We start from the raw sequence: 20,018 nt of genomic DNA on the forward strand, positions 1-20,018 counted from the left end.
TCCTCACTAGCACCATCTCATACCTACCCCCTCAGAAAGGACACCCACAAACACCTTGAAAGGAAGCAAAGTGTTACAAGGAACCCTGCACTCCACCCACAAAAATTTCACTAGCCCTCTCTGCCCCCCCCCCCTGATAATTTTTGAATGCAATTTCCTTATTAATTGATGGAGAATGCTTTAAAAATGCAGGAGAAATATTCTCCATGCTGTTCAGTTTGAAGAAGCTGGAGAAACAAGAGAGTACACTGCAACTGTCTGGGACTGTCCTGCAGAAGTTACCACTGAAGATTAGTCTCACAATGCTTGCTGGGTTTCACAGTTGCACTGCCAACACCTTGTGATGAGTGGAACTGAAGGTCACAGAAAGGATGGAACACACACAATTTCCTTTGTCGGATTTGAACAGTAGAGGAAGGGAAGGACTGCAGCTCGGTGTCAGAGCATCTGCTGTGCATGCAAATGGCCCCGGGTTCAAACTCTGGCACTCCCAGGTAGCACTGAGAGAAAGCTCTGTCTGAAATCCTGGAGATCTGCTGCCAGTCAGTGCAGACAGTACTGAACCATATGAACCAATGGTCTGATGCAGTACAAGGCAGATTCCTAACTGTTGAAGGCAGACTCCATATGTTTCTTTCCCTCTTTCCTTCTCCTCCTGCTCTCTGCCCCTTGGTCCCCTTGCTCTGGGCTGCTTCTTCAACATCCTCTTATATCCACTGGTTGAAAAGGAAGATAATTTAATTCTTTCAGGAAATGCATCCCTGGGACTTAACTTAAGGCACGTGGACAGATGAGATCAATGGGGGCAGGTTCATTTTTTTTTAAAAAAAGAAATATATGTAAAGAGGGATGTTGTTTTTCCTTATAACACTTCTACTACTTTGGGCTCTGAAATCAAGTCTGTTCCAACAATCTTACAGCATAAATCACACAACACACACACACACACACACACACACACACACAGAATGGAGATGAAGGCGCTTGTTTTGTGGCAGCAATAGCAGCTGCTTATTTTCAGGCAGCATCGCTTGAGAGCTTCTCACATTCTCTTTCTCCCACCTCTCCCCAAATGTTCAGCCTGCTGTGTTCAGGCTTGGTGTTTACAGTTCAGGGCTATGGAGGAGGAGGAAATATTTTGCCTATTGTTCAGTGACGTCAATGGCTTAGCTCCCAGTCACTTGAGGGACTCTGGTGCTTAGCAAATGTCAGAACAGTGCTGCTACAGCATGTGCCTCCCAAGCGCCTGCTTCTTGCAGCATATCTTTCAGAGGCCTCAGCCTGGATCGAACTGGCGTGTGTGAGGGAAGAGGTATGGAAATGGCACATTTTAAGTTTGTTAGCTTTGGAGCAGAAATTATTTCCTGGCCTGTGGCATTAGGGGTCGGGGGGAGTGCTTCTAGGCAGTTTTCTATCCAGTGCCATAGTGACACTCTTTTCCAGAGTATTTTTTTCATATTATTCTAGAGAGAAAAGTATAGTGAATTTCATAATTAGAAGCAGTTACTTATGAGGTGGAACTGTATTCATTGTTTCACAGCTCTGAGCAGATGGCCTTCATTGGTTGTTGTTGTTTTTTTGTGACCTTCCCTCAGCTCTCTCTTTCTCTTCCCACTCCCTGGCCCAGAAGTAAAATTCTGAAGGTGGAAAAATACCTGTATGTTAAAATGTAAGCAATATTGCTTCTTGGTATTAATGCAAGTCATGGCAGTAGAAGGTTAAACTGAAGTGCCATTGTTGCATTTATGTATTACAAAAAAGCATTTGTAAAAAAAAAAGAGAGAAGTGTTTTGAAAAAAAAATCTGCAGGGACAGCATATTGATTTTATTAATTTGGAAAGCACGTACCCTACCCTGCCTCACTCAGGGATACTTCCAACTATTAAAAAGAAAAAAGTCCCATAAAACAAAATCTGGCATGTATATCCACCTCAGTTAGGTGCACCAATAGGAAATGGGTCCTGTAGATGGAGATTCCCAGATTGCTTTCTATAGGTCCGTGTCAAATTGTTAAGAGCTTAAGGCTGTGATACGAAGCTCACTTGCTTGGAATGCTGCTCCCTTGAAATCAGTGAGATTTCACTTCCAAGTTTATGTGGTTCGAACTGGGTCTGGTGAAGGCACAAGAATATGAATGTGATTTCTGGGAGGAACTTTCATCAAGGTCAGAGGAACTCAAGAACAAGCTTCCCATGTTGTCCATGCCTGAGGTAAGTTTGAGCACTTTTGGTTCTGCTGTGTTCACATGATTAGATCCTTTGATCTGCACAAGGGTGGGGTGGGGGGTAGAATCCAGCTCAAATGCAAGACATCAAGAGGCAGAGGCAGCCAGCTGCCCTAGGTGACTGATTTGAAACAAAACAAATGGTATTTACCTATGCATCTTTATATGTTTTTAGTGGAGTATGGATTTGGATTTTCTCTCTTGGGTGCTCTCTCTCTCTCTTACTGGACCTATAACATGTACAGCAATAATGTCTAAATCTGTTTGTCTCGTATTGCATTTGTAAGCTGAGGCAGCGTATCTGGCGCTGTCCCTTCTGCAGAATGGCAATTGTCGGCCAGGAGAGACTAACTGTAGGGTCAAAGTAGAAAAACGAACTTGGCTAAGCAAGCCATAGTCCTGGTTTTGACTAATTATCCTGCCATTGCTCTGTGTGGAAAAGGAAGTCAGCTAGGGTCACCGGGTAAGATCCAGCACATAATCAAGTCTTGTTCAGGGCAAGGAAGCAGGAGAGAGATAATGCTGAGAAGATGCAGCCTGAAAAGCGGACCAGAGAGGACTGGTTTCACAAAATCTGAATACTGCTCAGAATCCTTCTAGGTTATTCTTTCTCATTTGCACTAGCTTTTGCCTCACAAGGACAGTCAAGGCTTTATCTTGTTTCCCACCACCTGCCTTATCTTAATTCTCCTTGTTAAGGGCTGAATTCATTTTCCATAGTTTTCTGCTGTGTTTGGGTTTACAGCAGGGGAGTGGGGACCAGTTGGACTCCAGCTCCTATCACCCCAGGGCATTGGTCATGCTGGCTGGGGCTGATGGGAGTTGGAGTCCCACAACAATTTCTCTATACCTGGTTTACAATAATAATTTCAGAATGGCAAACGACTGCATTATGGAAAATTTGCATGTAAATTTTTCTAAAGCGCCTGAATCTTTCAGACAGCACCATATTTAGGAAAAAATAGACTACCCCAGTTTTTCCCTTGCATTTTGTATCGTCTCTCTCTCTCTCTGTCTACATGTATTTTAAACGTGCTTGATATATAATGTTGGTGGCTGCTGCTTTCAGAAAAAAAACGCAGCAGCAAAATAGGGTTGTTATGATAGAAAGTTCCTACTTGCCTCACAGTAACAACCTGTGAGCTTGTGTAAATAAGCCTATTATTTCACAATGGGTTACAGAACTACAAGTCTTGTTATAAGACCTGCAGTGTAACAGAATTGGCAAGGGGGGACTGTCCTTTCCCAAATAAGCATTCTCAACTGGGAACAAAGCATCACTCTGTGTACATATGCAATAAAGGTAAAGGTAAAGGTACCCCTGCCCGAACGGGCCAGTCTTGACAGACTCTGGGGTTTGTGTGCCCATCTCACATCTATTGGCCGGGGGCCAGCGCTGTCCGGAGACACTTCCGGGTCACGTGGCCAGCGTGACAAAGCTGCATCTGGCGAGCCAGCGCAGCACACGGAACGCCGTTTTACCTTCCCGCTGGTAAGCGGTACCTATTTATCTACTTGCACCCGGGGGTGCTTTCGAACTGCTAGGTTGGCAGGCGCTGGGACCGAGCAGCGGGAGCGCACCCCGCCGCAGGGATTCGAACCGCCGACCTTTCGATCGGCAAGCCCTAGGCGCTGAGGCTTTAGCCCACAGCGCCACCCGCGTCCCACACTGAAGAGGTAGCCAAGGAGGTGTCCGCCAGAAGTTGTGGCCAATGGTCAGATATGATGGGAATCATAATCCAAAACATCTGGAGGGCACCAAGTTGGCTAATCTGCTTCAAAGTTTTGCAAGTGTAGCATTCACTTTGGCACAGCTGCTGCATCCATGCAAGGGGTGACCGCCTGTTCCAGTATACAGTGGTGCCTCGCAAGACGAAAAGAATCCGTTCTGTGAGTCTCTTCGTCTAGCGGTTTTTTCATCTTGCGAAGCAAGCCCATTGACGGATTAGCGGATTAGTGCTATTAGCGCTATTAGCAGTTTAGCGGCTTAGAAAAAGGGGGGGGGGAGGGAAAAAAACCCGCAGGAACTCGCAAGACATTTTCGTCTTGCGAAGCAAGCCCATAGGAGATTCGTTTTGCGAAGCATCTCCAAAACGGAAAACTCTTTCGTCTAGCGAGTTTTCCGATTTGCGAGGCATTCGTCTTGCGGGGCACCACTGTACTAGGACTTTCCAATTACCAAATCCAGTCCACAGGCAGTTAAGCATGCAGAGAGATAGAGCTACAGATCTTGGCTGGATTGGGACTTGCATCAGGATGGAGAGCAAAGCCAGGTCTAGAGGCAGAAGCCATTCCAGACCACGCTCTTAGTTGAATGTCCCACCAAAAGGGGATGGAACAAGGACAGAGGAAAGCAGTGGGTAGAATAGTGGGAAGGAGAAGAAAGCAGGCTTTGACCAAGATCAGGAAGCCATGGAGGCATGTTTCTCATCTTGGAATCACACCCATTTGTATAAGATAATTTGGAGTCTATTTCAGACAGCTCTTGAGTGCACAGAACTGTTGGCTAGCTCACAACTTGGTGGAGATCCTACAGTGGTGCTGACTGTAGGAATTGAAGCCTCTACATGGTGATTTTAGGGACAGCCACTAACATTTACACAACCCAGGCTATCCCAAAAAGAGCCTCCATAACTGCAGAAGTCACAGCAGCCACATTTTTGGGTTACATGTGGAAGCCCTAGTTTATATTACTAATGCCTCCATGCTGTCTCCACCTGCTGCAAGCCTACTAGCAGCCCTTGCTCCCACCCCAATTCCCATGACCACTTTTGTAGAGCCAGTGGGTGTCTGAACCAAGCCTTAGTCTTTCCATCGTTTCTAAATAATGTAGTGAGTTGCAAATTAGTCATTGGGAGGCACGTCGTACATTTATTTTTCACTGGTATTCCTCTGTCTCCAGCATTCTGCCATACATTTTCTCAATCTTGTCCCTTCCGAAGAGGACCACGACAAGGCCTTCTTTATTTCCTCTTCATGACTACTCAATGCTCTCATTAAAATATGTCAAACATTAATCAGATGTTAAGTACAGGAAGGAAGCTTGTCATCACTCACAGAAACAATGAATTGTATCCAGTGGCCTGATAACAGTCCTCTCTTCACACAATATAAATAACCAGACACTTGGTTTCTCCAGCAGGGGCTGCAGATATATGGATGTGTTTGAAATCTGTCGACATGATGATGATTGACTGTGTGAAGCCTATGAACAAAATGTTGCTATAATTTAATTGGAGAAAAGATTAGGAGCCAGTTCTGGCCCGAAAGAGTGGGAGGTTGTAGTATATTGCTGTAAAGACTTGAAAAGAGGAGAAGGAGATGAGCTTTGCATCCACTGTCCTCTCTGGTTTTCTTGGTTGCCTTGGCTGCATGCACACTAACCAAATGTAGTTTGTTATTTTTCCCCCAATCCAAAATTGTTTGTCCTCAACATGCTGCTTTCAGTCTAGATTGATCCTAGGTCCTACTGTCCACGAGGTTGGGTGTGGTTACTTGATATGCATTTGAAAACACTCCCCTTTTCCTCCCTGCAAATGTCCCAGGTGAATGAAGAGGAAGGAAGTGGTGATTGTGACCTTGGTATATGCCCACCCACTATGTCATTGAGCAGATGTGGACCAATGGTGGCCACCAACAGGACCACCAACATCTGTTTCCAAATAGGCACACTGCAGGGTATTGCAGCATCAATCTGCAATGGGCTTTTATTTTCAGAACGAAACCAGTTTCTCAAGAAGCTCTTTTTAGGCTACAACATATGCAATAGATGTAGATTGTGGGTGGCCTACATAGAAAAAAGAACTACTCAGTCTCCATTGATTCTGGAATCAAATGGAATCAAATGTTGTGTGTATGCAGCCTTAATCTTTATTTTGCCCCATTGGATAACTTATACTACTGTACTACTGTTTTACTTTTAATGTTGTAATTTTTTTGTGGTTTATTTTTAGCAACTTTAATTATGTTGCATCTACTTGCAGAAATATTGGGTTGTGAAGGGCATCACATTTGATCAGGAAGCTTTGGGCTCCTCCAGAGCACCTGTTTACTGTGGTGTAGTGGTTAAGAGCGGTAGTCACGTAATCTGGGAAACCGGGTTCGCGTCTCCGCTCCTCCACATGCAGCTGCTGGGTGACCTTGGGCCAGTCACACTTCTGTGAAGTCTCTCAGCCCCACTCACCTCACAGAGTGTTTGTTGTGGGGGAGGAAGGGAAAGGAGAATGTTAGCCACTTTGAGACTCCTGAAGGGGAGTGAAAGACGGGATATCAAATCCAAACTCTTCTTCTTCTTCTTCTTCTGTTTATTAAGCATTCATCCCAATACTGAAAATGTAGGTTTTCACAGTTAAGGTGGATTGAAGCATTCTGTAACAACAAATCCACAAAAAATGCAGTTAGGAAAGTGACAGTGAATGTGCTGAAAAGTTCAGGTTAAAAATTTGATTAAGAGGAAGACTGATTATCTCTGCGCAAGCAAATTAGGGTAAATGCTCACCTCCTGCAAATTCCCAATAAAAAACAAAGATCATTTATACATTTTTCCCAGTGGAGAACTTGAAACTTCAGATGAATCATGGCAAAGCACACACACAGAGAGAGGATAAATAAAGGAACCAGGTACAAAAGTGTGTGGTGTGATGGTTAGAGTGTCAGACTAGGTTCAAGCCCACACTCTGTCAATCATGCACGCTGGGCCTCTCAGTTCAATCTACCTCACAAGGTTGTTGTGAAGATAAAATGGAGACTGAAGGAGAACCAGGTGTGCTCCTTGGAAGAAAGGTGGGGTATAAATGCTATAATAAATAAACAGAATACCACAAAGAGCCACCAAGTTTATACAAGGCTCAGTTATTCATTTCCCTAGTGATACGCATTCAGTAAAATAAGCATTTTGTTGTTGGCATCCATCTGTCTTGAAGCACAATGGAGTTACAGTGCCTGCTTTGACTGTAGAGACTGATGCAGGAGAGACATGTTTTATTGCAGCTGGGGCAGATGAAGGTGTCCGTTTTTGCTGCTACAGGTGCACCAAGGTGTTTCTTCTCTCTGTGCTCCTCCCAAGGGTCATTCCTCCTCTGGTCACTGCTGTGGATACATGACTTAACTGCCTGTCTCCAGGCACTGCGGCTGCCTGTGAGGAATTTCCACCAAGTGGGGTTTATGCTGCCAGCCTTCATGGCATTGGAATTGACATTCAGCCATGAGAAAATGCAAGCATTTGCAGTGGGACTCACAGCAATAGTTTAGCTGTAAACCCCCTGGTAAAAATGTTGTGTAAACACATCTCCCGTGTACATAACATAACACTGAAATGCAGCCACCTGCCACCTTTGAGATGGAACAACATGCAGCCTCTCTGTGCGTCTCTTGCTTCTTTGCGTGTAAGTTATCAGATGTGGAATGAATATTGATTTGCAAAGCGGAGGTGGGCCGACAAGTAGGCTGCAATTATTCTAATTGGAAGATAGAGTTAGACTTAAGCTTGCAAGGAAGAAGCAGACTTTAAATTTTCTTCCTCCCACTTTAAAAAACAATTGCAAAAGGCACTGGGTATTGTTTCAAGCTAGCCCACTGGCCAAGGTAACACATGCAAAAATGGGAATGAAAGGCTTTGCATCAGACGCCACACCAAAGCGGGCATCTGCTGCACATGCAGCATTTAATGCAAGACCTAGAGCACGTCCCACCAGAGGAAAATAGTGCTCATGTTAAGTGTCCTCTAAAAGACAAAGTCTCCCTGAAAGCTGTTATAAAAGTTCCACATAATTTGCATCACAGCTCAACCATCCCTCCTCATTTGAATAGATGGATTAGAAGCACGTTATCTGTTCCTGAAGTGCTTTGAGACAAAGTTTCTGTATGCAAAGCAGATCCTCCACCACTAAACCAAGGCCCTTCCCCGATACAGGAAATTAGGGTTTAGCACAGGAATGGGGAACCTGCAGCCTCTAGATATTGATAGACTTCAGCTCCCATTAGAACTGAGCAGGATGGCCAATATTCAGGTGAGGCAGTGGATGTGCTGGGCCAATGTCTTGCCTTGATAATGGACTGGATAAGAGCCAACAAACTGAAGCTCAGTCTGGATCAGACTGAGCACTGCTATTTGGTGGTTCCATAGACCAGATGGCTGGGAGGTTGCCTTCTCTTGTTGAGGTTATACTCCCTCTGAAGGCGCAGGGGCATAACTTGGGGGTAACCCTGGATCCTCTGCTGTCACTTGAGGTCTGGGTGGTCTTCATGGTGCAGAGTGCCTTCCATCAGCTTCAGATGGTGGCCCAGCTGCACCCCTATGTCCTGGACAGGGATAGCCTAACTTCTGTTGTCTATGTTCTGGTAACATCTAGGCTGGATTACTGAAACACGTTATATGTAGGGCTGCCTGATGGTTCAGAAGCTTCAGCTGGTGCAGAATTTCTGCTGAATCAGTGAGATCTCACCTGCCTATCCTGGCCTTCAAAATGACCCACAAGGAAATGTAGTGCATCTATTCCAATGGGCAAAAGATGGAATGGCAGCTTACCTACACCTAAAAAATCAGGAGTTACAATTATGCATATCTGGCATTCACATATTTGTCAGTATGTCAGGGTACAGGGCACACAGAGATGTTTGGCTGAAGATGGTATACGTACGATTCCTTTGTTCTTCAGCACATCTTTAGTATGCATTATCCTGTTCCAAATGTATGCATAGGCAATAGCAGTGAAGTACAGCAAGCATCATGTAAGAATATTGTGGGAATAAAATTTGGGGCAGTATACTGACGTCCAGTTCTTTCCTGCTGTTTTCATGGGGGGGGGGGAATCATGGTGCATGCATGTGCAAAAAGAGTGGGAGTAGTGATGCTGTCTGATGATGTTCATTATTGTGTCACTGGTGTGGGTGAAATTTAGCATGACATGCAGGTATATTGGTCCAAAAGCCACAGTTCCATAATACAAAGGTTATTGCAGTGTAGAAGGAACATTAGAAAATGTGACAGAAGAGCTAGTGTTATAATCAGGAAATCTAATGCAATATTCCCCACACGTGAATCCACCCCTAGGGTTATTAAATAGCTTCCTTGTTTTAAAAATGTTCTCTACTGAGATCAAGAAATCCATTTGATGTACAGGGTACCCTGTTGATAAGAGCTTTAGGTACGGGGTATCTGAATGCAGTTCACAAAGTGATTTGTAAACTGGTATTGTGATGGAAACTGCTGCCACCAAACCGTTTCCTGAAGATATTTGCCAATCTTGTTCAGGCTTGACTAGAAGGGTCCTTCTTTTAAATATGTCTAAGTATCTGATTAAGAAGACGCTGAGTCCATGGGCCTCTATGGCATTAGAGATTTCAAATGGGGAAAATGAATGAGGTGTTTACAGGTTAGCCAAGACATTTGCAGCCATCCCAACCAAGTCTGTTTTCTTCATCTATGATTCCTGCAGCTCACCACTGTGGAACAAAACTTGAACAAACATGACACCTCATGCAGCATCTGCCAATATAAATTCAAATCAATGCATGACTCCAACACTGTCCCCATTCTTTCCACTCCCCCTTAGTGCAATACCTTTACACTTAGCAAAGCCTAGAAAGTGAATATTCCTTGTGCCCTTTTTTGTGGATGCACAACTTATTTCCCTCTTCTAATCCTTTTGAAAAATCTTATTTTTCTCTCTGGGATGGAAAAAGTGGATACAGAATGAGCACATAGGGCTTTCCCCTCCACCATAACCTTGGGACGAGGAGAAAGGCTTACGAAAAAGATTAATAATACATGTTAAAAGAATGTTTAAGAACTGCAGGACTGAAAAGAGACCAGAAGACTTCTCAGTTCTCCCCACCTTCTTTCCCACTGCCTGATTACAGAGTCACAACAAAAGCTCTGCAGCAGGGATAGGGAACTTGTGGCCCTCTAGATGCTGCTGTTCTCCAGCTCACATCAGCCCAGTCAGGTTAACCAACTGCCAGGGATGATGGAAGCTGCTGCCCAACAACATCTGGAGAACCACATGCTCCCCAGTTGTGCTCCACAGTGATGGTAGGACAACTTTGCAGTGTTCTATCAGTTTAAGGATGAAAATTCTGTCCATATGAAATTTGCTTCATTAGGTGAACAAGCTCTTTGCATGCTGGAAACTTGGATGATGAAAGGCTGGGATTCAGCAATTTTTAAGACCAAAAATTGGCTGGCATTGTGAGGATCCTTTGTTTCCTCTAGAAAATACCTTTAAGGTATCTTTGAGATTTCATCTATTTGATGGGTTGATTGAGTTTATTTATGTGTCACTATTCCAGTGGGCTTTGCCCAAAGTTGCGTACAACAATCATTCACTTACACGAGTACAAAGTGTTGGGGTGGGGAAGTGAAATCACTTTACAAAGGGTGCCAGTAAATCCAAATAGAACAAAAACCAACAATTTAGCAAACATAGCATAGATTCAAGCTTGGACCCAGGACTCAACATAAGGTTTGAAGAGAAGGAGCAAGATACTGTGGCATTTCCCAGCAGCTCCAACCCAACTCTAATCTTTCTCTCATTACCACCAGGACATCATGAATGATGGCTATGATAGGCATGTGCCTATTCATGTATCAGGCAATGCAGGGTCCCTTTGGCAGCCTGAGACCCCCCCCCTTCCATCTGGTAAACTCTGGAGGTGGAGGAGGCAAGCTCAGGGCCCCAAGAAGATCTTGAAAGAGACAGAGCCAACAGTAGTAGATAGGTAGCCGTGTTGGTCTGCCATAGTCAAAATAAAAAAATTCCTTCCAGTAGCACCTTAAAGACCAACTAAGTTAGTTCTTGGTATGAGCTTTCGTGTGCATGCACACTTCTTCAGATACACTGAAACAGAAGTTGCCAGATCCTTCTATATAGTGAGAAGGTGGGGAGGGGTGTTACTCAGAAGGGTGGTGGGAATGTGAGATAGGCAGATAGCTGGGAGAGCCTGTTGACGACTCTTAACTCTTAACGACTGTAATAGGTCTTACAGGAGAAGGCAAGGGGTGAGGAGGTGAGAAATGGTTTAGTCATGTATAGTGAGATAAGAATCCAATGTCTTTGTTCAGCCCAGGTTTTTCCATTGTTTTAAGTTTGGTAATGAGTTGTAATTCAGCAGCTTCTCTTTCCAGTCTGTTTCTGAAATTCCTTTGTAGTAAAACAGCTACTTTGAGATCTTGTATAGAATGTCCTGGGAGATTGAAGTGTTCTCCTACTGGTTTCTCTGTTTTGTGATTCTTGATGTCAGATTTATGTCCGTTTATTCTTTGGCGTAAGGTTTGGCCTGTTTGTCCAATATAGAGAGCTGAAGGACACTGTTGGCATTTGATGGCATACACAATGTTAGACGATGAGCAATTAAATAGTCCCGAGATGGTATGTGTGATGTTGTTGGGGCCAGTAATGGTGTTGTCCGGGTGTATGTGGCAGCAAAGTTGGCATCTGGGTTTATTGCAGGCTCTGGTGCCAGTGTCTGTGTTAAGTCTGGTTGTAGTATTATTGTGGGTTAGGAGTTGTTTAAGATTGGGTGGCTGTCTGTAGGCAATGAAAGGTCTTCCTCCCAGAGCTTGAGAAAGAGAACTGTCATTGTCCAGGAGAGGTTGTAGATCTCTGATGATGCGTTGTACTGTTTTAACTTGGGAGCTGTATGTGATGACTAGAGGTGTTCTGTTATTTTCTTTTTTGGGTCTGTCTTGCAGCAAGTTCTCTCTGGGTATCAGTCTGGCTCTGTTGATCTGTTGTTTAACTTCATCTGCTGGGTATTTTAGTTCTGAGAAGGTTTGCTGTAGATCTCTTAGGTGAGAGTCTCTGTCTGTAGAGTTGGAACAGATGCGGCTGTAACGTAGTGCCTGGCTGTATACAATGGACTGTTTGGTATGTTTGGGATGGTAGCTGGAGGCATGTAGATATGTTTGTCGGTCAGTTGGTTTGCGGTATAAGGTGGTGTCTATGCGCCCATCCTGTATTTTTATAGTAGTGTCCAAAAAATGTATTTCTTGCATAGATTGATTCATTGTAAGGTTGATTGTGGGGTGAAAATCATTAAATTTCTGGTGAAAGGTGTCCAGGGTCTGTTGACCATGTGTCCAGATGATAAAAATATCGTCAATGTATCGCAGGTACAAGAGAGGTTTGAGTGGGTAGGAGTTCAGGAAACGTTGTTCTAAATCTGCCATGAAGATGTTGGCATACTGTGGGGCCATGCGGGTGCCCATTGCTGTGCCGCTGATCTGAAGGAACAGGTCATCACCGAATTTGAAGTTGTTGTGGGTAAGGACAAATTGGCAACAGTTTTACTGTAAAATCATCAGTCCGTAGCTGCTTGGTGCCAGTTCATCTGTTCTGTAGGGCAACAATTTCTCTGGCTTTCCCAACCCAGATCTGGCTGCTTGAATTCTGTCAAATGGGTCCTCTGCTGCTTCAGGATGCTAGGGCAAAACCCTCCTCTCCTTCCTTCATTCCTGCTGGACAGATTGGCAGAAATACACACGAACCATGAAGGATTTGCATAATTTGGCTGATTTCCCAAAACCTTTAGTTAAGGTGAGGAGCTATAGCTCATAAGGCAAAAGTCTTACCAACTCACACAAAAGGAAGACTTCTGCTCTGAATCTGGGGCCAGTGCTGCAGTGTCAGTGTTTAAGAAGATGTGCTATGTTAGCAAATTCCATACGATTATTTATGCTACCCAGTCTCTTCCAAAGTCTATCTTCAGCTGCAGAGCTCAATTGTGTGCATGTTTAATTGACGCATTAGCATGAACCAGACTTGGTCCACTCTGCTTGTAAATTTCAATCCTGTGCATGTTTACTCATAAATCTGGGGCCTACCCAGCTCTTCCTTCCTTTTGCAATATAGCCTCTTACCTCAGCACCCTCCTGTCTCCATTCATGTGCCCCTTTGCACACTGCATCTATCAGCCTTGCTTCTCTGAACATGCAGCCCACAGTGGCTATCTCGTGCCATTATGTCTAGTATAAATGAAAGATGCAAGGAAAGCCATGGGTCAGCATGCAGCTAGGCGGCCGCCACCACTATAATGTAAGGTTTGGTGTTGCTTTCAGGAGGATTGTGGCTGGGAAGCCAAAGAAAATTGCTGGCACAACTACACTGTAAGAATAGCCAGCCAACGCTTGACTCCACTTTATTCCTACATTGAACACCTGCAGCAACTGAAGTCCCCTCACCTGGGATGCCATAGTGTGACTCCTAGTTAGCACTCCTTTTCCCTGCTGCAGATGTGCTCCGCAAACTAAAGGCAAGGACCGGCAGACAGTAACTGTTCGAAAAAGAGATGCCACTGGTTTGCCTCTCCTCAGGCTCTTCTTGTCACCACACACTCCATCTCACTCTATGCTTAGCTACCAGCCAGTGGCATAGCGTGGGAGGTGCAGGGGGGGCCGGCCGTTCCGGGCGCAACATCTGGGGGTTAGGGTTAGGGGGCGCAAATCCACGGGTTAGGGGGCGCAAATTACTTGCCTTGCCCCGGGTGCTGACAACCCACGCTACGCCACTGCTACCAGCAGTCCAATGCTGACTCTGTGAGTCCAGAAGGGCTTCAGGGATGATAGAGAAGAAAACACAAGCACTCTAACTCAAACATAGAGTTAAAGCACTTAAAAACAAAACAAAAAAACCCACTAAAATATATTGGAAGCTGGGGTTGATTAAGTGGTGGCAGCCTTAGGTTATATTTAAGGATGGCAAGATGAATTAAATTCACAGGAGGTGTTGAGAAGAAAAGTATGGAGCTGGCAACTGTCAGCAGGAGTTCATAAGTGTACAGATACTGAAGCACACATCATTGCAAGGAAATAGTGCTGAGCCATCAGGACTGCCTTGTTCAAATGTGCCATACTTTCCAGATTGCTTTGGCTGGTTTTTCCTCAAGAGTAGCCCAAGCAAGCAGTTTTCCAAGAGTGGAATATCAGAGTGTGTCACCATGCAGCAGGATGGGGGTCCCATTTACAGAGCTGTGTGTGGGAAGCTGATAAAAGAGAGAGAGAGAGAGAGAGAGAGAGAGAGAGAGAGAGAGAGAGAGAGAACAGCTGTCTTTTGAAAGCATTAAGTTCATTCTATCAAAATATATGCATATAAGCATAATATATTTTCCAAGTGTAGTTTTTTGGCAACTGCTGTACCTCTAACACTTTCAACAATTTAAGCAAGGCTATGGAAATTACTGGGAGCATTGAAGTAGCACATTTTGTTTGTAGAGAAAAGGATTTGCTGTTCTCTGCTTTTTTGGACCAAAAAAACATCAAGCCGAAGATGAACTCTGTCCTTAAAAAGAGAAAACATTTTCAGAAGTTAGAAAGCTTCTGTCCTCATTTAGAGGGTAGTAAAACAATAACTTTATTGGCAACAGCTGAACAAACTCCACATTGAAGAAAGTGAGTAATTTCTAATGATGTTTCTGTTGCTCTTTACCTGAATACACACATGCATATAATAATCAGTATGACTTAATACATTTCTGATTTCCACCAGAACTCCTTTCTCTCTATATGCGATCATTAATAGAGGCGAGGAAGACTCCATTCTGTTGCTCATGGTAAATGCCAGCTTTTATGTCAGATACCTCCTCCACATTTGGTACTATGTGTGAAGTCCCACCAGTAAAAATAAAACTCGTCAATATATTTTTTAATGTCACTTTCTGGTTTAGCATCCTAATATTATTCATGGACCCAAACACAAGAAGATATACACTGCATAGAGGAAACAAAAAAACACCACAGTGTTTTAATGTGGTCTTTTATACTAGTACTTAAAAATGGAAAAGTAAGTGTGAGAGAGAGAAGAATGCCTAGCTTTGTGTAGAAGACCAAAATCTGGATTTTGGGGGGAGGGGAAACAGTTGTGTGGGATTTGGGATTTAAGTGGATGAATGACAGGAAGGACAGGTCACTTACTTCCCCACTGGTCTAACACTCTCAACTACAGCTTCTGGGGCTACTTTTCGGGGTTTTTTTGAAAAATGCAACAACAAGAAAAACACCAGCGGATGGTGCTGTTGCTGAAGAAACATGAAACTGGGTGTAACATGTAGTTTGGCTGCCAAGTGTCCTATACAAGATATGGCGCTATTCAAAATTACAGATACCTGCAAACGGTTTTGCATCCTCCATCTGTTTTCCTGTTTTCTGATGCTTATCCTTGACAGATTACCGTACTATCTCTGTTTTGCATTTTGCAAAGATTAGGAGCATTTTTAAAAATAAAAACAAACAAACCTGTGCTATTGTGCACTCATATGTGTGCAGTACTGTACAATTAATCATGTTTCAGCCCCATCCTTGAATCTGTCTGGAAGTTAATTCTCCATGTGTGTGGTGGGAGGGCAGATGCACCTTGTCTCTGGCACTGATGCGAGCTGTTGTATTTGTGCAGACACAAAAATAGGATTGCTTTACTTTCCTTCCATCCTACCTTCCCACCCCCGGTGTCTATCCAGATGGTTAATGCAACTAAATGTGTTTTGAGTCGCAGCTATTCTATAATGAGTTCAAACAGATCCATTATTAAACATTATCTTAAATATTTTTATGAAAGCAATATTGTAGGCAGTGGCACTATCTATAGATTACATGCAGATGTGCGTAAGGTCACCTTCAGACTATCACCATTTTGTGGGGGAGATTCAATTATGTAACAACAAATTTAGGTTTGTGCAATTAAAGTGGGTTAAAACACTCTGGTGCAACCACTCCACAAAAAACAGACTTTTTGCAGCAAGGAAAGTGATGCGGAAATACACTAGAACAGGGTGGAGCAACTTAGGCCAGCCCCTTCAAATATGGCTCTTTGGGCTAATGGGAATCTCCCCATGCCACACTCTCTCCCCAGGCTCACCAGTCCTCAAGTGTTTTAACCTGACTGGTTAATTGTCCTTGAACTCTGTTAATTCCCCTTGCTTGGCTGCAGCATGGAGGATAGAGGCATGTGTGTGTGTAGAAACTAGCGGTGAGTGGATCTGTCTATATTGGCTTCTCTCATTCCCCCTGGAAGAAAATAACAGTGGTTTAGCCAGACCTCATTGGTGGGGCCCCCATAGCAGGTCACGGTTCAGGGCCTCCAAAATGTAGGTCTACCACTGTGCACAGCCTCCAGGGGTCCCCAGAAGAGAATGTAGACCTTGGTCCAAGAAGAGTTTCCCAGCCCTGCACTAGACGGTGTAGGGCAACAATAAATTGGCAGGAAGTCATATGTAACCCCTGCACAAACAAACCAGAATGATTGCTCAATAAACAGGGGACAGCCTATAATGTCCATGCAGGCATTGTGCAAACAAGTCAGGATGAATGCTCAATAAACAGGTTATCTGGAGAATCCCGACCCTATTTTGAGATGAAGAAGAAGAAACTGCTGCACTGGAAGAGGAAATTTAAACCAGAGAGATGCCCTCCATGTTTCTACTCCAAATACACCCCTCTTACAATTCAGGACACTTGTTTTACACTTGCCAACAAGTTTGGAATACTGAAGGTTTGGGGGAGCCATGGAGAGGTGATTTGAAGAAGAAACTGTTTTTTGCTGCTTCTTTATTCTGAAGTTCCCTGGCCCAAAGTGTCTTCTTGTTGGAAAGAAGGAAGGAAGGGTGTTGGAGCGAAGGTGTCCTCATAAGCATTTTGCATGCAATGCTTGGCCACTCGTAAACATAGACCTTACTTCAGGAGCCAGGCCAAGACAGGCCACTGCAAGGGAAAGGAATGCCATGCCTAGAAGAAGGGCCTTCACAATCATTCACCTGGCTGGATGTGTGTGTGTGTGGCACTCAGGTTGCGACCGCTTGCTGTGATGTTACAAATGCTCAAATGTTTGTTTTCATCAGTAGAATGTTGGAGAATATGCATTTTTGGCTTTTATTAGCTATTTATATAAACTTATAAATTCCTTTCTCCTGCTCTTTGAAATTGTAAGTATTGGTGGCGGCAGAAGAGGGGGGAGGTTCCGTCTAGTCTGAATGATTTTCTTTTCTTTTCTTTTCTTTTCTTTTCTTTTCTTTTCTTTTCTTTTCTTTTCTTTTCTTTTCTTTCTTTTCTTTTCTTTTCTCCAGTTTTTCACATAAGAGTAGTCTGAATAACGACATTTGGATTTCACTCCAGCCACGGACGCTGACCTCATGTTCGCCATTACCATGACAACTCTTATGATAGCACAAATGTAGAGTAGGACTTCAGCGACGAAGGAACACAATTGCTAGCTGGGTTGGAAGGCTGAAGAGTACTTATTTGAACGCCGAGATCTAGTGTGGCAACAGAGTAATGAGAAAATTCACAAAACAATGACACAGTTTTATATTTATTGCCCGGCAAAACTGAGAATCAAATTCCACTCCCCAGTTTCTCATAATAAAAAGTCTCCAGTATTTTCTATATCCCAAAAACTATTGTGGTGAGAGTTGCAGTCTTTTTTAGAAAGTCTGTGGAAGCCCTTGATAGATTCTGCACTGGATTTTTTTATATATAAAAAAAACTTTCATTCTGAAGAATACTATACAATGTTTATACATAGTGCATTCCATGTGTACTTTCATTAGTGATTGCTACTCTTTTGGCTCTACACACACACACACACACACACACACACACACACACTGTTGTGTGTTTGGAGGTGGGTGGGGGTAGGTTGCATGCCTGAGTCCCTTCAAATTCCTGGCTGCAGCAGGAATTCAATTGCTGAATTAACCAGACAGGGACCATAAAGGTCCCCAAAGTATGGGTCACTAAAGTAACAAAGGAAGTGGCTCTGTGCCAGAAAGCAAATGGGTGGAGCCCCCTTCCACAACTGTCTGGTAGTTAGAAATACAGAAACCAGATTTGTGTGAGAGAGAACTAGAAGCTAGAAGCAGCCTGGACAATTGAGAGATGGAGCCATGCCTGTTTTTTGCTGGCACCCAAGGCTTTGACTATGGGACAAGCAAGATCCTCTTGGGGCCTGTGAGCCCCTCCACCCCCTGTTAATTTCAATAGGTTTAACTCTGAGTAAAGCTTATTTGAATGCCAGCCTGTGACTGTCACCCGTAGAACCAGCCTTTCTGTATCTTTGAAAAGCAGACTTTGCCATTAGTCTTTCTTCCTTCTCTAGAAGGAACAACTTAGCTTTTGGGTACTGTAGTAGACAAGGCCTCTGCACTGTTGAGCTAAGCTGTCCTTATTCAAGAAAAAATCCATTCCGTTCCTGTTCTCAATTTTTAAAGTCAAAAGCCAGATCAAGTCTCCAAAGGAGAAATGGCCTTGTGTTCACTTCATCTGAGAGCTGTGACCCAGAGTTTCATCTGCTGATTATACGTCTGTAGCAGTGCATTAGGCAGCCTTCCAATCAGATGTCTGTGTCACGTCCAAAATACACAGCATCTCTAAGCTTTAATAAAGGGTCATTTTTGTCTTTTTATGTTTTAAGACCATCTTTTAGTTAATGCACTTCAGGAGTAGATACAAAATAGTTTGGCCGTGCCCTTAAGCGGCTTTCCTATGGATTTTACCACGCCACAAAATGGAGCTGTGAAAGATAGTAGCAAAAAACATATGCTTCATCTAAGAAGCGTGCCTCGCCTATGATTCATTAAGAGCTTTCTCCAAGATTACTGCTATGCTCTTGGAAATATAATTGCACTTTCTGGGACTTGCCACAGCTCTTTAAATGGTTCAGCTCAAGTTGGAAATTCTCATCAACTCTCTGAGATTTTAACTGGCCGAAAAGCTACTACTATCTGCTATAGCCATTCCATAGAGAGCAACACGCTCTACCCAGACAGTTTAGAACCGAATGAATAAGGCAGGACAGGGGATGTAAATGAAAAGCCGACTTCCTGTTTGCCTGCTGTTGGACAAGCAGACTTAATGCTTCCTCTTTCAACACAAACACAGCTTGCTGCAGAAATGGTCCAATAACAGAAGTAAAATCATTTGTAAGGATAATGCATTAGCAGTAAAGCTGTCAGGGCATCTGTCCACGGATTCCCAAGGAAGAAATGCAGGGCAAACCTAGGCGTGTTTATTTTTTTAAAAGTCCCACTGTGTTCAGTGGGGCTTACTCACTAGTAAGTGAGTTTAGGATTGCAGCCAGAATGCAGGAGAAAATATAGCAAAGCATTAGGCAAAGAGAGAAACACGCAGGAGGTAATTGTGGGGTGGATAAAGTAGGCACAGATCAGTAGCTGAAGGGCAAGTTCTCACCAGCCTTGAACTGAAGAACTGGCTCTGGCACAGCTCTGTATCTATGAGGCATGCAGATCCATGGCAAGACTAACATTCTGGCTTGCCTAACTAGCAGCTGAAAGCAGCTCATCTATAACATTATGTGTTTCCTTGCACACGTGTGTACTTGGTTCCAGTGGCTGAAATTCCACTTGATCCAAACATAAACTTGGCTTTAGTCTTGCTTAGGGATTCTTTTAGTTCCTTTTTGGCTGTTGATCTTTATTGCTCTGTTCACTGCCTAGTCTCACAGGAAAAGAGAGGTTTTGTTTTGTTTTGTTTAAAAAGTGAAATTATCAGTACCAACAGTTAATGGAAAGGAGTGGAAATAAAGGGGCTCCATCCAAGCCATATCAAATTGCTGCCGTGACGGAAGGACAATGCAGCAACCAAGGGAAGGTCCAAAATCACCTCTTGCTAAAATTTAGGAGTGTTGTTTTTGTTTTTTTAAAAAAATCCATTTGGCTAAAAACTAGGAGGTAGTATTTCCATTCAGAAAAGTTTTTCTATTCTTCTTAACAGCACACAGCTGTTATCACTAATGCTTTGACTTCACGTGCATAACATGATTTGACTTCACTGTCGTCGTTTTTTTACTGG

At 43.6% G+C, this 20,018-nt stretch overlaps 1 protein-coding gene across 1 annotated transcript in view; it reads left to right on the forward strand.

Annotated features, from left to right (window-relative positions):
• The first annotated feature begins 1,342 nt into the window (after window positions 1–1,342).
• Window positions 1,343–20,018, forward strand: part of PDE7B (phosphodiesterase 7B) — a 166,565-nt gene continuing 147,889 nt past the window's right edge. Inside the window, exon 1 of the mRNA XM_081187895.1 lies at window positions 1,343–2,210. Coding sequence (XP_081044021.1) covers window positions 2,094–2,210 — 117 coding nt within the window. The 5' untranslated portion in view covers window positions 1,343–2,093. The remainder of the gene's footprint in view (window positions 2,211–20,018) is intronic.

Source organism: Podarcis bocagei (assembly GCF_964188305.1).
Source record: "Podarcis bocagei genome assembly, chromosome: 3".
In the NCBI taxonomy this organism is placed as follows: Eukaryota; Metazoa; Chordata; class Lepidosauria; order Squamata; family Lacertidae; genus Podarcis; species Podarcis bocagei.